The sequence below is a fragment of the Rosa chinensis genome, chromosome 3 (assembly GCF_002994745.2).
Source record: "Rosa chinensis cultivar Old Blush chromosome 3, RchiOBHm-V2, whole genome shotgun sequence".
In the NCBI taxonomy this organism is placed as follows: domain Eukaryota; kingdom Viridiplantae; phylum Streptophyta; class Magnoliopsida; order Rosales; family Rosaceae; genus Rosa; species Rosa chinensis.
In genome coordinates this window covers 49592902-49611098 of record NC_037090.1, presented here as the reverse complement: position 1 = coordinate 49611098, position 18197 = coordinate 49592902, and the positions used below count along the sequence as shown (strand labels likewise).

Here is an 18197-nt window from a genome sequence, read left to right as displayed (position 1 = left end):
TGCATCCATGTTCTCCTTCTCCCCAAAACCACCCCACAAAGTTCCAAAATCCTTGCATGTATAATTCTTCTAACCTATGCAAATTTGATATCAAGATGCAATTTTGAGAAACAAAAACAACCCAGAACTGAAATCAATCAAGACCCAGAAACAAAAGTAATCCCCATACCAATTTCATAAAATTTCGAGAAAAATCAAATCTAAAAGTTGAGGAGAAGAATGTTGAGCAAGAAGTATGGCATGGTAATATGGTCACAACAAGTATGGCATAAGAAAATCATGTGAAAAATCAAAAATCAGTAAGCTTCCCCAAAATCTCGTAAATAAGACACCAGTATGGTTCCCAACCGTACTCGGAAAATCTCAAGTAAAATCATTCTCATAAACGATATAGCAAAAGTGATTAACAAAGACAATACGATTTCCCAAATCGATAATGAATAAGAGTGATATCAAAGAGATTCATAATTCAATCACTAAACATATTTCTAAACGCAAGCTCAAAGTCAAAACAAATCGTAAATCCCTTCCCGAAGACAATCCAAGAGATAAATCCCGATCCAATTCCAAAATCAAATCAATAAATTAAAATCAGATAAATTTTATTTTCCGAACCCAACTCATATGCATCAAAATAAATAAAACAATAATTAATAAAAATTCTTGCATGCACATATTTAAAACTAGAGTGTCCACTCACAGTCTATAACTAACGTGGCACGCAAGTGTATGGATCCTCATTGAGCGATGGGTCAGTACCTCGTTCTGTACAAAATTATATTTCATAAAAAACGATTCGAAAATTAAATACGATTTTAAAACGAAACCCCAAAACCCCTTGTATAACAACATCTCAATTTCTTATAGGATTCATCCCAAACTTCACCACTAAGATCGATTCGTCGATTTAAGTATTCTATAATAGAAACGAGGGATATCCAACGGTCAGATTCCTGTAAATTGACACCGAAACTCCGCACTTCGAAAAATCACAATTGATATTAAACGTTCTCTGATTTTTACCAAATCATCTCTACAAATTCTACATGCTACAACCAACCCAACTAACCAAATTAGAAGGCCAGAACCGGCACTCACGAGCCCCCATGCGCTACCAACAATGGTTGCGTGTGGGCCCCACGTGTCGCCATCTCCGACCCCAAAATAGGGTGGAATCACCTATGCCAATTTTTTCCTCTCATCAAGCCCAACAAATTCTAGAAATGTAAGACCCTGGAAATTTGTTATTAATTTCTAAATGTTTCCTAGGATTAATAAAGTGTTCGTTTGTACGAGTTCGTGGTTCGAGGGTGGAGCGGAAGTGTTTCGGACGAATTTTTATTCGGAAAGTATTACTTTAGGGGGGGGCGCAAAGGTTGACTTTTTATATGTTGGGTTTCTTCGAAAACTTCCTTCACGAAAGTTGTAGAGCGCGTTGATACAAGTTCGTGGATATGTGGATTATGGAAATCGGAATTCGTATGAGAAAGTTATGATCGATTGAAAAGTTGGGAAATTTCTATAAATAGCAAAAATTCCGGGATTTTTCATAAAACCCCAAAATTTCCCTTTTTCCATTTTCTCTCCCAAAATTCTCTCTGTTCTCTCTCCTCCGCGAGATCCGACCCGAGACGATACCCGGCGATCCGACCCGATTCAATCTCGTAACTCCAGCCACCTCCGGCGACTGGACAAGCCAAGGACGACTCAGACTTGCCTCGCTGACTTCCCTGTGGTGGTGGGTTGCTCGGTGCCTAGCCGGAAGTAGCAGATCGGAGCGCCCAAAGTTTACGCTTTCGGGATCCGACCAAAATTCCCGATTATGGCATCCCCTCGGGCAGATCGTCAGCTTTCTGGAAACGTCTTCTCCTCTAGATCACACCCGTACCCACCTTGAAGGACGATTCAAAGTGTAGAGTGAAAGATCAAGGTTTGAAGATGTAGACGGCTCTGGTTGAATCTGGAAACGTGATCAGATGACCGAGATTAATCCAACTTCCAAGCTTGATCTAGGACGATTTAGACTGAATCTGGCTTAGCTCCAGGTATGAAGGTTTCTCATCTCTTCAAAATGAACATGTTTATAGTTGGTGACTTTTCCATTGGAGGTGGTTAGCCGGCGTTGACCCTCCGTTGACCGGGCGTTGACCGCTCGCTGCCAACGGCGCGTGGCAGCGCGTTAGACCATAATTTTGGGTCATGTATTCAGTTTATGCATTTACGCATCCATACGATCGTTTTGATATATTATAGCGTCATATTGGAAAAGGTTGATGCATGCTACAGTTACAGTTTTACACGTTATCTTCGGTTTGCGATCCGAGAGGATCCGACCGTCAGATTTACTCCAAATTGTGATATGTTGATCGTAGAGCTGTTCTGATGACTTGTGTGGTCACAGATGAGGATCCGACCATGGGATCGTCATTTAAGTGTGTTTTATGATTCGTTTGCTAAGTTGCGATTATATTTGATTAGGTGATTGACTGATTTGTATTGGACGAACGGTTGTGATTGTGATTTTGAGCTGTTAAGAAGACGCAACTAGATTTAGAGGTGAGTAAATCTCACGTGGTTTATTTACGAACGGATTTATTTATTACTCTGAATTACTTGTTTAATTGTTAAATCATTTTCGAAACAAATTATTTGTTTTAAAATATATGAACTTGATCGACAACGGTTCATGGGTAGGTTAAAACAATGTTTTGATATAAAATGATTTTTGAGAAGTATAATTTATAAAAGTATAGTTGGTATTAGTGACATCCCTGAGTGGATGACTACGTATATATATATATATATATATATATTTACATGAAATATATATCTTGGTGGAATTGAGTGTGTAGTTTACTATTGTTGTGCAATGTGATGTTGAGAAAAATATATGGTTTTGGAAATAAAAGATGATTTTGTGATATGGGTGAATTGTGATTTATTCAGAATATCGTTTTGAACTGTTGCTTATTGTGTTGAATGAGTAGTCGAGTTCGGTAAAGTTTTGAGTCACGTGGGACTTTAAATATTTTCGGGTCTACGGATCCGGGTCACAAGTAGTGACAGAGGCAATCATTATCGTAGGTTTGAACCTCGGCCGAGGTGACAGGCTACGATTCAGTTAGAGCTCTAGTCTGTCTACCATTGTATATTCAGGGGAGTAATACGAGGGTTACATGAAGCCTTTGAATACATGTTATTAATTGAGAGTGTCGTGTGGGTTCTTTCTTTTATTGTCCAAGAGGCACTTGATTTTCATATTATGGGTGAGTTGGGATAATATGATTTTTTTTTTTTCACTTTTGTGATGTATGTTAGCTTAAGGGGTAAAGATGTCGAGTTTTGAAAACGAGTCATGTTGTGAGATGATTTATTTGGAGTTGATGGGTAATCATCGACTTTGGTGTTGATGGGTGATCATCGACTCTGGTGTGAGTTGTTTGATTTTAAATGTAATCTCCTGAACTAAGTCATATGCAGGGATTACTGTCTTTTGAATTGTTTGTTTTAATGTAATATCCTGAACTAAGTTATATGTAGGGATTACCGCTTTTTGAATTGTTTGTTTTAATGTAAATTCCTAAACTAAACTCTATGCAAGGATTTATATGATTTCTATTGTTTGTTTTTAATGTGATCTCCTGAACTAAGTTTCTATGCAGGGATTACTGATTTTACTTAATTCAATTGTAAGTGCGGTTGTGGTTTGAGATTTGTAGTGAGTTGTGAAATGAGTCGTGAGGTCATCTTTTTGACAAATGCTTTATGTTGAGGGGAAGTGAGTGTGATTTTCGTAGATTTGTTGTTGAGATGGAAAATGATTTGAAACGTCACTAAGGTGACAACTACTTTTGTTGAGACAAATGAAGGTTGATTTTGTAGTTCGTTGTGTTTTAAAATGTTTAAAACATAATTGAGTTTAATTGTTTAGTTGAAGTATTGTGAAATTGGATGCATGAGTCGAGAGTCAGAGCATGTTGATTTTGATATGAGTTAACTTACGTGAGCATGATATGATATGATATGATATGAACTTGATGTTTGGTTGTGTTTTGTGGAGTTAAATGTTGTTGCTTTAATTATCTCACGAGCTGAGAAATTATAAGCATGAGTGACGTGAGTCATTTTAATTGAGTTTACTCATATGAGCTTAAAAAGCTTACCGGGTTTGTTGTTTGCAATCCCGGTGCACTATTCCATGGTGTAGGGATTATTGTGCAGGTTAGAATATCGATTAATCGTCGTCGAAGATGAGGTGTACATTCGGTAGCGTGGAAGTCGAAAGGTACTTTTAGTTTTAGTCTTCCGTTGTGTAGTGAGTTGTGGTGGGTGTGTTTACTTATTGAATTGTCATTCAGTTTAATTTGTAAACTATCTATAATGTAATATGTGACTCTAAAGAACGAGTCGGTATTGACATTGTGAGCTCAGTTTGTTTAGTTGCTTAATTTAAATGAAAATTTTTATATGTGTTTTTCTTGTGCTTGTTAAGTTATCGCGTTTCGGATTGAATTCTTTTATTCAAAATTTGGGGTGTGACAAGAAATGCCTAGAATTGCTGGAAATTACCTCGAAAGTAAAAAGGGCGATTAAAACCCTAGAATTTCCATTCCTTCGATTTGGCCTCCACACTGCAAATTACTTCAAGTCACTTGAAGGGATTGATGTACATCTCCCAAGCTTCAAAACCCAACAAGAATCACCGTCGAAGGTGGCCGGAAATGTGAGTTCCGATAGTGAACCCGAAACAACGAAGTTGTTGTCTTCTCCTCCTTGCTGCACCTTCTACGACTCAAATCGAGCCACCAAACCACCACATACTTGAAGAGGAAGGAGAGAGCTTTCCAACGGCACCGGTGACGTCCGGATGGAGAAGTTATGGCTGGAAAACGTATTCGGGTGGGGTCAGCGTCCAAGTTAGCTGAGAGAGAGCTCGGGGTAAGGTTTGGTGATTTCTGAAATGAAGCTTACCCGAAATGGTAAGTTTCCCTATTTATATCCATGTACGAAAATGGTAGCTCGGGGTTTTTAGATCATAACTTTCACATACGAACTCAGATTTGGGCATGCCATGTGTCCACGGACTCGATTTGACGTCCTATACAACTTTCGTGAAGAAAATTTTCTCAAATGACGAATGAAATAAAAAGTCAACTTTTTGTCCACTAAAAGTATTGAAACTAGACAAAAAGTGAAAGTAATTGTCATTTACCATCCTAATGACTAGCAAAACCGATAAAATTGAGATACGGGATGCAACACTCGGCACCTCTAATGTACTTATTGTTGACTGCATTGCTCTTAATGATGACCTTCAAGCTGCTCTCAGGTTTAATCACAAATCTATCCTAGTGGAAGGAGATTCTCTTTCGGTCATCAATTGTATTAATAGCACATGCAATGACAGGACCCGCCCTAGATTTCACCCCGAAATCCTAAGTGGCCCTGCGGGGCCCACCTTAGAAGAAATTCTACCAAAAATTTTACGGAACTTCCCCTAAAAATGGACTGCCCAAAACCTGTAGAAAACATTTACACTTCTAAACCATCCATCCTTATTCTCTTGGAGCCACCTTGCTCCCCAAATCACAACATTTTCCAATTCACATTACACAATTCCCAACTTAACAATAATAATTCCACGGTTATCAGAGCAATTCTTAAACAAAGGTACAACAGAATGAAAAGTAAAGGGGGTAATGGATCAATAAATCCTACAATGTGGAAGCAATGACAACTATGCCTCAACCCGTGTACGCCCGACCTCAACTAATTTCGCCTGCAAACTGGGCATTTGAAACCGAAGGGCCCAGGGGAAAATATTGAAAAATACGTTAGAGTGAGTGGACAAAATTAAATAAACAAGATAATTTAAATGAAGAAAAATTGAATATTTTCCCACGTATTTAAACTTATAAAACCTCGATGCATGCAACGTTTATAAAACTTATTACTTTAAACTCAAAATCTCGTGAAAACATACCAGCCCGTTGGTTAAGAGAAATCGGACTAGCCCCGCTAATCAAGTAATAATAGGATGTGGGGAAGAAATATCACCATACGGGTAAAGGAGCCCCATAGTGTGGCAACCCGAATGAGTATACCACAGCGCCGTAATATTAAGCCAATAGGAGCTCGATACGTTGTAGACATACCGTAGACCTACCAACTTAATACTACAAGGCCTTTTGAAAATACAAATTTTAGAAAATAAGAGACCAAGAAAAACTAAATTTAGAAAGGATTTTAAATCAACAACCCAACACTCAAAAGAACAAGTCTGGAAATGCTTAAAAATAAAGTGGGCAAGTGCATTGTGGCGCCTTAGGGCTTACATCATAACCGAAATGAAAGGAAAGTTCAACAACAACAATAAAACAAAGGGGTGAGGCGCGCTCCCAGGTAGGCGGACCTCATAGAGTTCAACATGGAATGAAAAACGAGTAAAACGATGGAATACCACAAGGGAAGAACTTCAAGCAACAGGAATAGCAACACACGAACTTGGCCAACGACCCACTTCTAATCCAAATCGTCCGGAATGACCTTGTTATAACCTGAAATATAGGGGTGAGCATTTCGTCCTCGCTAGCCCAATAGGGGCCGACCCAACCTTAGTTAGGTTTGAAATCTAATAGGTAAAACATAGCTACTAGAATATAGGTTGCGCGCATTTGTAAAATCAAGTAAAACAAATGCAAACAAAAACAATCACAGTTGTTTCGTTTCAGGAAATCATATGCAGCATGCTTCACACAATTTGGAGCTCCGAGATACTTACCTGCCGACTAAACCAAAATAAATCGGTGACCGACCTGGTTCGTCCTAAATTCGAGAACCAGCCAACTACTCTGTAGTCCTTGTGACTACAAGTAGCGAAAGTGACATTTCCTGGCTCTGAGTCTCCTATGACTGGTTCACTGTCTGTATTTACCTTTCCTTGACAAACATAGGAGCACAGCCCCCTCCGGAGGTTCACGGTTATCGACACCGTGGGATCCCTAGGAATCTACGCGTCTAGGTCCCATTCACTTTCAGGTCACAAACACAGACATACAAAAGGGTACAGTATCTCAACATGCAAGTCTAGCCTCAGTTTTCACAATCAACAATTATCGATTCTGAAAACACATGTATCACGAGGCATCGACTAATGAACAACCAAAAACATACTTGCAGGCAACATAATATTATACTAGAGCATTCCACATATATCGAAAAGCCTCTAATAAGGAAGGGACAGCTCACCCTACCTGGAAAATGCTGGCGTACTCCACACTCTGATGCTTTCCGCTTAAGCTTCCTTAACGATCGTGTTTCCTGAACCATTACTTAATTTGTAAGTAATTATCCAGGTAAACATCATGATCAACCTTAAGTAACCGTGTACACTAAACCCTTTTTATTTCAATAAGACCATTAATTATTTCTTTCAACTTTTACCAATTTGGGAAACTAAGTTCTTTCTTAAAAAGGAAAACGTCCTTATCGAGCGACCAAAGTCGAGTAGATCCTCACGTTTTACAAGGTCGGTCAACCATGGTCAACTCTCGAGTTGACTTTTGACTTTTGACTTTGACTTCTGACTTTTGACCAAGTAATCCTTTATTTACCATTATTTATTATTTATTAAAAATAAATAAGTAAATAATTCTTATTTATTAAAACAAATAAATAAATAATTATAAATAAAGTTTTACTTTTACTTTTACTTTTACCCATTTACTTCTCCTTTTTCACCTTTTCACTTTTACCATGACTTTTACCTCTACACTTTCACTTTTACCTTTTACCTCCTTTTTACCGAATTTACCTTTACTTTCACCTTCTTCACTTTTTACCACTTTACCACAGTAAAACCTCCTTTAATCCAATTTTTACCATTTTCTTTATTTTCCTTTTTTTCCAAAAACAAATCCATTTCTTTTCTTCTTCCTTATCTTTTTCTTTTGGCCAAAACTACACAACAATAATCACCAAACCTTCCACAACAAAATTCCAACACTATGAAAATTATGCTAATAAAATCCTACTAATTTAACCATCCGCAAATCTCTAATTTCACAATTTTTCCAACAACAACAATAGCTCAACATAAACAAAATCAACCAAATAAATTCCAAAAATTCTAGGGTTTGTCCAACCATTCCTTACCCTTTCTTCTTCAAAAATCATGTCCTATTCCTTCTCCTTGGCCTTCTTCACCTACAAATCTGTCCAACATCAACATCTCAACCAAAAACTCGAAAACAAGGTTGCATGGATAGATCCTTACCAATAATCCTTGCCAAATCCATAGCCTAGCTTCATGGTTTAAGGAGAAATCGGGTTCATGCACCAAAAATTCAAAATGGAAATCAAAAACTCGATTTTGGTAAGAAAGATGTATAGATCGAAGGAATAGAGGCTAGATTAGGATGGAAAATACCTTGATTTGAGCTTGGAAAGAAGAAATCACAAAAGCCCCAATTTTAGCTTCGGGTTCTAGGGTTTTTGGGGGATTGGATGGCCAAATTTCTTGATTTTGGTTGGAGAAATGGAAAGAGGGAATGAAGAGAAGAAAATCTGGAAATTTTGGTTGAAATTCGGATTCCAGCGACGGCGGCGACCGACGGCGGCGGTACGGCGGCGACGATTTCCGGCGTGGGGGGGAGGAGAGAGAAGCTCTCGGGTAGAGACTAGAGAGAGAGAGGAAAAGGAGAAAATGAGGAAGAGGCTAGGGTTTTGGGGTGAATGAGATGCTTAAATACCTCTCCCTAATTTATTTGTGAAAAGTCGAATTTGCCCCTCCTTTTGGGCCAAGTGGGCTTGGGCTGCTCCAACTTTCTTTTTCTCTTAATTTCCTCAATCCCAATCCGAAAATTACCTCTTCAAACATCCTTATTTCTTCGATATTTCACCGAATCCTTTCGGGAAAATTTTCCGGGCTTGTCCTAAGCCTCGAAACTTTAAAAATAGTCTCCTAGTCCCAAATTGGATTTTCTCTAAATTTCTTAATCCTTTAAATGGCCTCAAAGTCTTAACCTAAGCTCAAATACTTGTGTACCATACGAATACGTAGCTTCATACGTTATTCGACAAATTCAAATAAACAATAAATAAAATAAAAAGAATACGGGGGTCTACACATAGGCTCTACCTACCCTCGACTGCCACTCACACATAGATTGTGTGAGGAGGAGAACTAATAACCTCGACTACTACTCACGTGAGGATGAGAATAAATCACCTCGACTGCCACTCACAAACACAAAGTAAGTGAGGAGGAGACACAATCCGAACGACCTGAGTATGGTGAGGAAAAAAATCGAAAACCAATAAATCCATAAATCCATAAAGCTTCCCCAATATCTCATGAGAAAAATAGGTATATTCTAGTGACGTGACCCCGCACGCCAACATATTCTCGAAAACATAATCAAATAGGCGAGAAATAATAAATAACTATAATTCCAATGAAAATCTCATAATAAATCCGAATAAAGCAACGACGTGTCCCACACCCCAAATTAATTTCAAACGGGTAACAATTCATAAGATTAAATTATAAATCGTAAATCAGAAACAAAACCGAATTCAAAATTATTATTAAGGCATTCCCAATGCTAAAACCGAACGACTATAAATATATAAGAAAAACATCTCCATCGAAATCCCATTTCGAAAATCTTTTTAAAAAAATTCAAATCGACGAATAGAAATATATTTAATTCCAGAAACCACCTCGGAAAATAATTCGTCGAAAATCATCACTAAAATCGTAAATCATACTTTATTTCGAAATTCGCAATATCCTTTTTAAGACGTAGTGACAAAATCATTCTGAAATTATAACCGAGATAAATCATAATCAAAATCAAAATCCATGAATAATATTAAAAACAAATAAAGCCTTAATTTGAGAAAAGAATCCATGCATCATTATTTAAAACAAAAGTCCACTCACAGTACTATATAGGCGACCATGCATACGAGTTTCCTTCGTCGAGCAGTAACTCAGTATAGCGCCCTGTACACAATTATATTCCGTGAATAACAATTCGGTAATTAAATACCATTCCCAAAATCAATCCTCTTAAGCCAACATCTCTATTTCCTTCTCCGATTCAACCCAAACTTTACCACCAACACCATTTCATTAATTTACAAGTTCTAGGGTAGATTCGAGAGAAATCCGACGGTCGGATTCTCATAAATCGATAAACGAAATTCTAAATTTCCAGGAATATATAATCGATGCAAAACTTCCCAAATCTTCACTAAACTTCACATATAAGCTCTATAACATTTATACGATTTAATAGGCTAAAAAATTGAATTTAAAAAGCTGTCCTATGCTCCTCCACGTGATACCTACAGTGACGGCGCGTGAGGTTCACGCGCCACCAGCAACCACCTCTGATGGCCAACAAAATTTAGCAGCACCACCTACTCAACAAACCCAACATTTTTCTCAACTACAACAAGTTCCAATTTAACCTTGAAGAACTCAAATTTGGCCGGTGAAAATTTTCCAGAAATGTCAAAACCCTAGAATCGGGTTTTACTTCGATTCTTCCTCTTCGCTGTGAATTGGAGCTAGTAGCTTGAGGGGAAGTGATCACTGGCTCGAGGCGCTTCTATTGGACGTGGTTTAGTGGCCGGAGATGGCAGGAATTTGAAGGAATAGCCTGAAAACCCAATTTGCTACAGTAAAATTCTTGGCTTCGATTCGTCATCTATGGTGCATGATAGGATGCAAGGCATATATTGGTGGAAAGCTTGTTTCAAGACGAAGAGATGGGTGTACTAATTTTATAGCCATAGGTGGTCGGAAGAAGCGGTAGTGACGTCAGGAAGTTAGGTCGGCGGGAGGAGCAAATCTGGAAATTTTCTGGGTATTTCCCGAAATGGCAAGTCAGACTTGCTATTTATAGAATACGTTTTCAGCGAAATTATAAAAATGCCACTGACTTGAAACCCTTATAACTTCTTCGTTATAACTCCGATTTTAGCGTGCCACATGTCTACGAACTCGGTTTAACGTCTTCTACAACTTCCATGAAGGAAATTTTCTCAAATTTTGACCCAAACAAAAAGTGAACTTTTAGGGCCACTAAAAGTATCTAAACATTGCAAAAAGTGCAAGTAATTGTCGGTTACTGTCTAAATGATTAGTAAACCAATAAATTTAGGTTCGGGACGTAACATGCGAGGTCCCCTGGAGGCTCGACCTTGATTAGAGATATCAAGAGTCTTGCTTCAAAGTTTGACAGAATTGCCTTTTCTCATATTTACTGAGAAGCAAACTTCATTGCCAACTTTATCATGTCTTTCGGTCTCTCCTCTCCTATCATTTGGGTCAACAAGATCCCGATCTCAGCTGTTACGGCTCTTAATCTCGATTTTTTAATTGTTTTTTTAACTAAGGAAAAAAAACACTCAATTGACATGTGCAAAGTGGCTACTATGTTTAACAAAACTCGCTTTGTCGATCAAGTGAGTGTGAAAAGACTTAAGAGTCCTTAGATCATATGTTACTTTTAATATACAATACTTGGGTAATATGGTAAATCACAAAATATAAAAATTAAAATTAAAAAGAGATAAATGTAAAAGTAATATGAGAATTGGAATTTGTCTACTCATTTCATTTCATAGTCTCTTTATATAGGGATAGAATTACAACGGAAATATCAATTACAATAATGATACTAAATGCTGATTGAAATGTGATTTGTAATTTCTTGATTCTCTCTTCATCAGTTATTTTGACTAAGGCATATAATGTGTTTTTCCTTTAACAATAAAAATATTTATTCAGAAAAAGAAAAAAAAGAAAAAAGAAGAAGATAAAAACACAATCTACACTTTCTCTCGAGATAACTGCTCAATATCTATAGATAAGATCTTAATTCATTATCTATCATTTTTTTTATTACGTCAGCAATTGAGAATTAATTTTGCATGAGTCAAAAACTTTTTACTTAGGAAAATGAGACTTATGCAACTACACCAAATCATATAAAACTAAGTATTTTTTATTTTTTTTCTAATTTAGAAATTTTCGTAAATGAAACATCTGTCATCAACAAACAGCCGGCATGAACAGTCGTAGCTGTTCATAACTTGGTTAGCTGAATGGACTCATCCGAAGTAGTTAGTAGTTACATTGAAATTGAAAACCCGACCTGTGCTTCTAGTGGAACTCGCTGAAAAACAATGTTAAACGGACTTATGGCCCACTATTAACAAATTACAATTATTTATTACCGAGCAAAACGGAGTGGGGTGTTTGATTCGAATTCTAATTTTGAATCTTCAATTTTGTGGAGAAGTGATATAATTACAGAGAGACGGAGGCGGAGGTTGAGAGAGAGATGGGTGCCATGAAAGCTGCTTTGGGAGATGTGGTGTTGACGTTTATGTGGGTTTTCTGCGCATCGACGCTTGGACTGATGACGAGTCTGATCGCAAATGCAATTGGGCTTCAAGGCCCCGAGCTCTGGGCTTCTTTCGGCATCACCACTTGCCTCGTCTTCGTCCTCGTCTTCGTCTTCACCATCATCGGAGACGCTTTGGGTGGGGCCAGCTTCAACCCCACTGGCACTGCCTCTTTCTATGCCGCCGGCGTTGGTGCCGACACCCTCTTCTCCATGGCCCTCCGCTTTCCTGCCCAGGTGCCCTTTCTTTTTTTTTTTCCTTATCGATCAACTATTAGAGATCTGCGACATGTTTATGTTTATCTGTTTATGTTATTATCGGACAGACTTTGGGTGCTGTGGGTGGCGCTCTGGCCATTAAGGAAGTCATCCCCCCTCAGTACAAGCACATGATTGGAGGCCCCTCCTTAAAAGTTGACTTGCATACCGGAGCTATTGCCGAGGGGGTCTTGACTTTCCTTATCTCCTTCATTGTCCTTGTCATCATCCTCAGGGGTCCTCGCAGCTCATTCGTGAAGACATTGCTTCTTGCTGTGGTTACTGTCGCATTGGTTGTTGCTGGTTCTGTCTATACTGGGCCTTCCATGAATCCTGCTAATGTAAGCAAACCATTTCCTTTTTCTTTTCTTCTTTTTTTTGTCTTTTTCTTTCAGAGTCACAATGGTGTGTAGAACAAATGGAATTCAGTTTAGAAACAGATATAAACCACCAGCTTTGCACCGGTAAGGTTTTAGGAAGTACTCTTAGATCAAAATTAGAAATTTTTTGGCTTCACCCCTAGTCACACCTTTCACTATCAACTTCTGCTTGAAAGCTCACCAAGTAGCCCTTTTTATAGAGCCATCAACACATGTACTGGTGAAATGCCTCAAACTAATTCACTCATTTGGACTTCTGAAAGATATAACTGATGACTCCTACTACATTCAAAAGACAATAGCCTAAAAATGCATTTGTGAATTGCATTAATATGTATTCAAGGACTAACTCTTTATTATATGGGGCTTAGTAATTGAGTGGAGTTATTTAATATAGTTTGAACTTGGCCTGCAACATCAACCCTATACCATATCAAGTCCTTGCACTAAGATAAATACTAATCGACTTTAATACAAAACCACAATCCTTTAAACATGTCTACACTTTTTTCCAAATTGTTCTATTGTCATTCTGCTACATAGCTCTGCTTCCAACAAACTTTTGGTTTCTACATGGTGATGCATCACTGAGGAATTTACTTCTCCCAGAACTTAGGAATGAGTACACTTGGATATGTAGATGGATTTTCTTTGAGTGCATCAAATGACCTATATCTATTGGTAGTACTTGTCATAATACTAAATGTTTTTGGCTACTTTTGTATTACATCTGGGAATATCTTTCTTTTCTCTTTGACATTGCTATTTTGCTTGTTAGTCTGCTTGTAAGATAGTTTTCAATATATCATTTATGGGAGATGTGGACAAGGTGAAAATGATATTTTCTTGTCTGTAAAACAGGGTTTTGAACCCAATTATGCTAACCCAATATTAAAGATGATGGTAGGAAAATAAAAGAGATGATATAGACCCTTCTTTGCTTCCAGTGAGATATCATTTCACTTCCTCAAAGTATCTCTGCTTTTAGTGGTTTTATGTGACTTTTTCATTTCAAAAAGTGCAAAATGTAGTAGCGGAGAAAATAATTCAGAGGCTACTGTAATGCATTACTTGCCCCATCCTTAAACTTATTATTATTTTATTTTTTTTGTCAGTCAAAGTATTGGTAATGAAATGAATTTTCTTGCTTCAGTTAGAAAGTTACTCTTCTGTTTGTGAAACGCCAGAACTTCCAATTTGGCATATCTTCTGAATTATTCCAAGTCCGAAGTTGTTTCTTCCTCATCCTAATTTGGATTTCATATTGTGGATTCATTTTCTGTTGAAAAGTCTTGTTTTTGTTTCCATCGGATAAAATGTTCTATACATTATGCTGCTTCAGTTAGTAATGGTCTTCCCCGAAAAAGCACATCTATGTATATGTGTGTCTTCGTCGTTTCATAGATGTAGGCTTCTTCTTTTGAAGAATACTTGTGCCTACAAACTTGATTGCTTCAGATTTGGGCACAAAGCTAGACCTTCCCTCGTTTTTGATGCATTCTATAAAATTGCGTATTGCTTTGGTTATTCTCTAGTGGGAAGACTGGACATTTTCTTTTGAGCTTATATTTAGCACCAATTGGGACTGTGAGAACTTAGATGGGTTTAGAAGAGAAGGGGACAACTTAGGTTTGGGGAGGAGAAATAGGAGCGTTTGTATTAGGAGATAAATTAGAGGGATGGCAAAGATCAAGTGAAAATGATAAAAATTGTCTATTTCAAAAAGTTAAAGATAATAATTCTACAATAAACCACCAATACTAACCTAGCACAGAAAACCCTTAGATAAATGAGCTCACCCGAGCTGGATAACCTAGAAGACATACGTTACAATCCTTAATATCAATCAATCTCACGTAAGGCCATTCTGCATCATTCTCCACTGATGACCAACACTGGCCAGTAAAGTGAAGATTTGCACCATCGTGTCTATACAACATCAAATGGGTCATCAATTGGGTCCTATAGATCACTGTCGGTTGCGTAGAAGATAACCGTGTACCATATGACCTATTGCATGACGACGGCCACTATTTTTTGCATAGCCAATGCATGCCAGAGTTGTTTGGACCTTGTTTCCACAGTATAAAAGGGATTTAAGACTTTCTGTGGCTTTGACTTGCAACATCCGCAACCTCAGAGCTTGATGAACATGAGAAACTGTTCAGCAATGTTATCTGCATCATGTAATAGGAGGAGATTGCTCAATCACTGATAGGTTGAGCTTGCTCAATCTCTTGGACCTTGCATGGAGATGATGTATTGTGATGGGTAAGGTCAAAGGTTTCAGGCCATACTAATTTTTCCATAATTAATGTTTTCTCTTTTTTCATATTTATTTTAAATATTCTGAACTGCATCCTGTGCAATATTTGCACATAAGCTAATTGAATCATCCCCAGATATTGTCACCAAAAATTGTTTTCGTAATTATTTTGTGCATTTTTTTTAGTTATGGGAAGGGGTGGTGTCATATATATTCTTTATTTAATAGACCTTTCTGATTTTAGGTCTCCATGCCTATATCACTTCTGCACATGTTGATCCCTTTTAGAAGTTGTTAAGGTACTAAACTAGATTAAATTAATGAACAAAATCAAATTTGTACAACCAAAATGTTTATAATGGTAAATCACGATATCCTCATGTCTTAACAATTTCCAATTCAGCATTTGCAGCCATGATACTCTCATGGAAACCTAAAAATTAAATCGTCGAGATGTCTAGATTTGATCGAAAAGTAGGTCCTACAAGAAATCCGTTAAAATGTCTAAAGAAGAGATTCCTTATTGGGGTGTTATCTCCCTTTTTTATTTTTTCATTTTTGAAAAGATCTTGGGGTGTTATCTATGATTGAATAGTTATAGAATCTGATCCCTCTGTAGGATTCATTTTATGGTGGAATTATGAATGAGGAGAAAATGGCTCTACAATTAGGGCTAAAAAAAACTTGAGCTTTATGCTGGAATTGAATTTCATTTAACATTCCCTTTTGCTGATGTATGTTTCTTATATTTCTGGATATGTTCTGGCTTTTCATGCTTGTATTTGTTTTTCATATAAATAATAATTGTCTGCCTAATTCTTCAACCTGTGAAATACTCTGTGCTTTCTTCCCCGTTGTGGCCTTATTTACACAATGTATTATCTGCCTTCTTTTGCAGGCATTTGGTTGGGCATATGTAGACAACCGACACAACACATGGGAGCAGTTCTATGTTTATTGGATTTGCCCCTTCATAGGAGCAGTACTGGCTGCTTGGGTCTTTCGTGCTTTCTTTCCCCCGCCAACCAAACAGAAGAAGGCTTGAAGAAACTTAAGATGTTTTTAGGTCATTTTCATTCGTAGATATAGCTGTAAGGAGGACCATTTTCTTTTCTTTTTTCTTTTCTGCTATTTGCTACCTCACCTAGTGGCTAGTTGTTCTGAAACTATCTTCAAACTGGATGAATAATAAAATGACCTTGCCTAGTTAAGGAGCTGTATTATAGGAATGGATGAATTATTGTGTTCCATGGGTGATATTGTTTATATCCAAGTTGTAGGTTTGCCAACCCTTCATTTGATCACATGCATTTTTTGTCATTCATTATCCATAAGGGAAGGCTCAGAGCCAGATCATAGTCACACAATTACGGCATAAAGTAAAAGGAATTAGGATCTTAAGCATACAATACCAAGACATTCAGTCGTCACGCCACGCACATTTCAAGAATCTAACGAACAATCAAGTCACTAATTGCATCATTCTTCACATATCTTCATACATATTCAAGAGACAAGTTCCCAAGATATTATGTATAAAAAGATATAGTAATTTTGATACACCTGTACTTAAATATATTTTATTGCAACTGAGCTATGACCTGTTGGTAGGTTATAATTCTAACATCGTAAAGATTATGGGTTCGATTCTCACTGGCATAGGTATGGGTGGGTGGCTAAGGGTTTGAAAAAAAAAAAAAAAGTCTAAATACATAGAAATTTTGGCTGTGGGTTGAAACCCCCTAAAAATCGCTCACTTATTATTATAACTAGGCACTTATAAATTATAACTAGGCAGCTCGCCCGCACGATGCTGGTTTGTGGGTTTTTCCCCCCCTGAATTTTATAAGCAATAGAATAGTAATCACAATCTAATAAATGTTAACCGAATATGTTAGAGTTTTTCTATTGGAATCTCCAAATTTATTCACTTGACCTCTATGCTTTTTACACCTCTTATCAAATTTTCAAATACTAAATTTATTCACTAAACCTCACTAAACTTCCTCAAATAGAGTTTTTCTATTGGAACTCACTTGACCTCTATACTTTTTACACCTCTTATCAAATTTTCAAATACTAAATTTACTCACTAAACCTCACTAAACTTCCTCAAATAACCTCACTCATATAATTTGCAAACAAATTATTATCTTTAAAATAAAAAATTTAGTCATTTCAATGATTTAATCACGAGAAATTTTAAATACACACCCCAAACTACTTAATACACATCCCTATTATTTATATTTTAAATATGATTTTATAGATAAATTTAAAAGACCAAAATAGACATCTATGTATTAGAAGAAAAATAATAATAATCATATCTTCCTTATATTATTCACTAATTATAAACGCAATAAATTTCTATAGATGGCATCCTCATTTAAAACAAGAATAAAGTTAGAAACCATCTAATTTAATTTTTCCTTAAATAAATTGTAATTAAATGGGGGTGAGAAACCATATAATTTAGAATTTCGAAATCAATGGCATTAAATGTTTTTAAAACATATCACGTGGCGCTACTGATGCAGCAGGATATGATGGTCATTAAAAAGGAAAAAGAAAAAAGAAAAAAGAAAAAAGAAAAAAGGAAAAAGAAAAAAAAATTAAAAAGAAAAAAGAAAAAAAATTAAAAAGAAATAACAGAGGGGTATATTGGACATTTCACTCAAGGCCAACTCCTAATTTGACGCGGAAGGGACCTATTAGAGGGAAATTGTGAGATCAGGGAGTTTTTAGATTAAATTAGAATGTCAGGAACTGAAACGATGAGAGAGGCAAAGTACAGGGACTAAACAATATTTAACCCTTTAAATATATATTCTAAATATATATAAAAAAAATGACAGCTTGAATATTTTG

General features: G+C 36.8%; 1 protein-coding gene and 1 long non-coding RNA gene across 4 annotated transcripts; one reads left to right on the top strand and one right to left on the bottom strand.

Annotated features, from left to right (window-relative positions):
• Positions 1-5531: 5531 nt before the first annotated feature.
• Positions 5532-8445, bottom strand: LOC112194866. Of its 3 annotated transcripts, XR_005808754.1 has the most exons (6): positions 8429-8445; positions 8276-8304; positions 8155-8205; positions 7254-7320; positions 6461-6557; positions 5532-5786 (listed from the first exon to the last, which is right to left on the bottom strand). It is a non-coding gene; the product is annotated as an uncharacterized LOC112194866 (long non-coding RNA). The 3 variants fall into 3 exon arrangements; XR_005808752.1 differs by lacking the exon at positions 5532-5786 and having other exon boundaries at positions 5956-6557; XR_005808753.1 differs by lacking the exon at positions 5532-5786 and having other exon boundaries at positions 5956-6557; positions 8276-8300; positions 8429-8439.
• Positions 8446-12170: 3725 nt separating this feature from the next.
• LOC112193560 (aquaporin SIP1-2) lies at positions 12171-16592 on the top strand. The gene is made up of 3 exons (XM_024333750.2): positions 12171-12659; positions 12749-13021; positions 16225-16592. Exons 1-3 carry the CDS (start codon positions 12360-12362, stop codon positions 16369-16371), a joined length of 720 nt encoding a protein of 239 aa, XP_024189518.1. The 5' UTR covers positions 12171-12359; the 3' UTR covers positions 16372-16592.
• The last annotated feature ends 1605 nt before the right edge of the window (positions 16593-18197 follow it).

Excerpts from the sequence above, each read along its gene's own strand:
- LOC112193560 (XM_024333750.2), top strand. The coding sequence starts at position 12,360 with ATGGGTGCCATGAAAGCTGCTTTGGGAGATGTGGTGTTGACGTTTATG. Across the intron at positions 12,660-12,748 it reads CCCTCCGCTTTCCTGCCCAG|ACTTTGGGTGCTGTGGGTGG; the intron begins GTGCCCTTTCTT and ends ATTATCGGACAG. Across the intron at positions 13,022-16,224 it reads CTTCCATGAATCCTGCTAAT|GCATTTGGTTGGGCATATGT; the intron begins GTAAGCAAACCA and ends CTTCTTTTGCAG.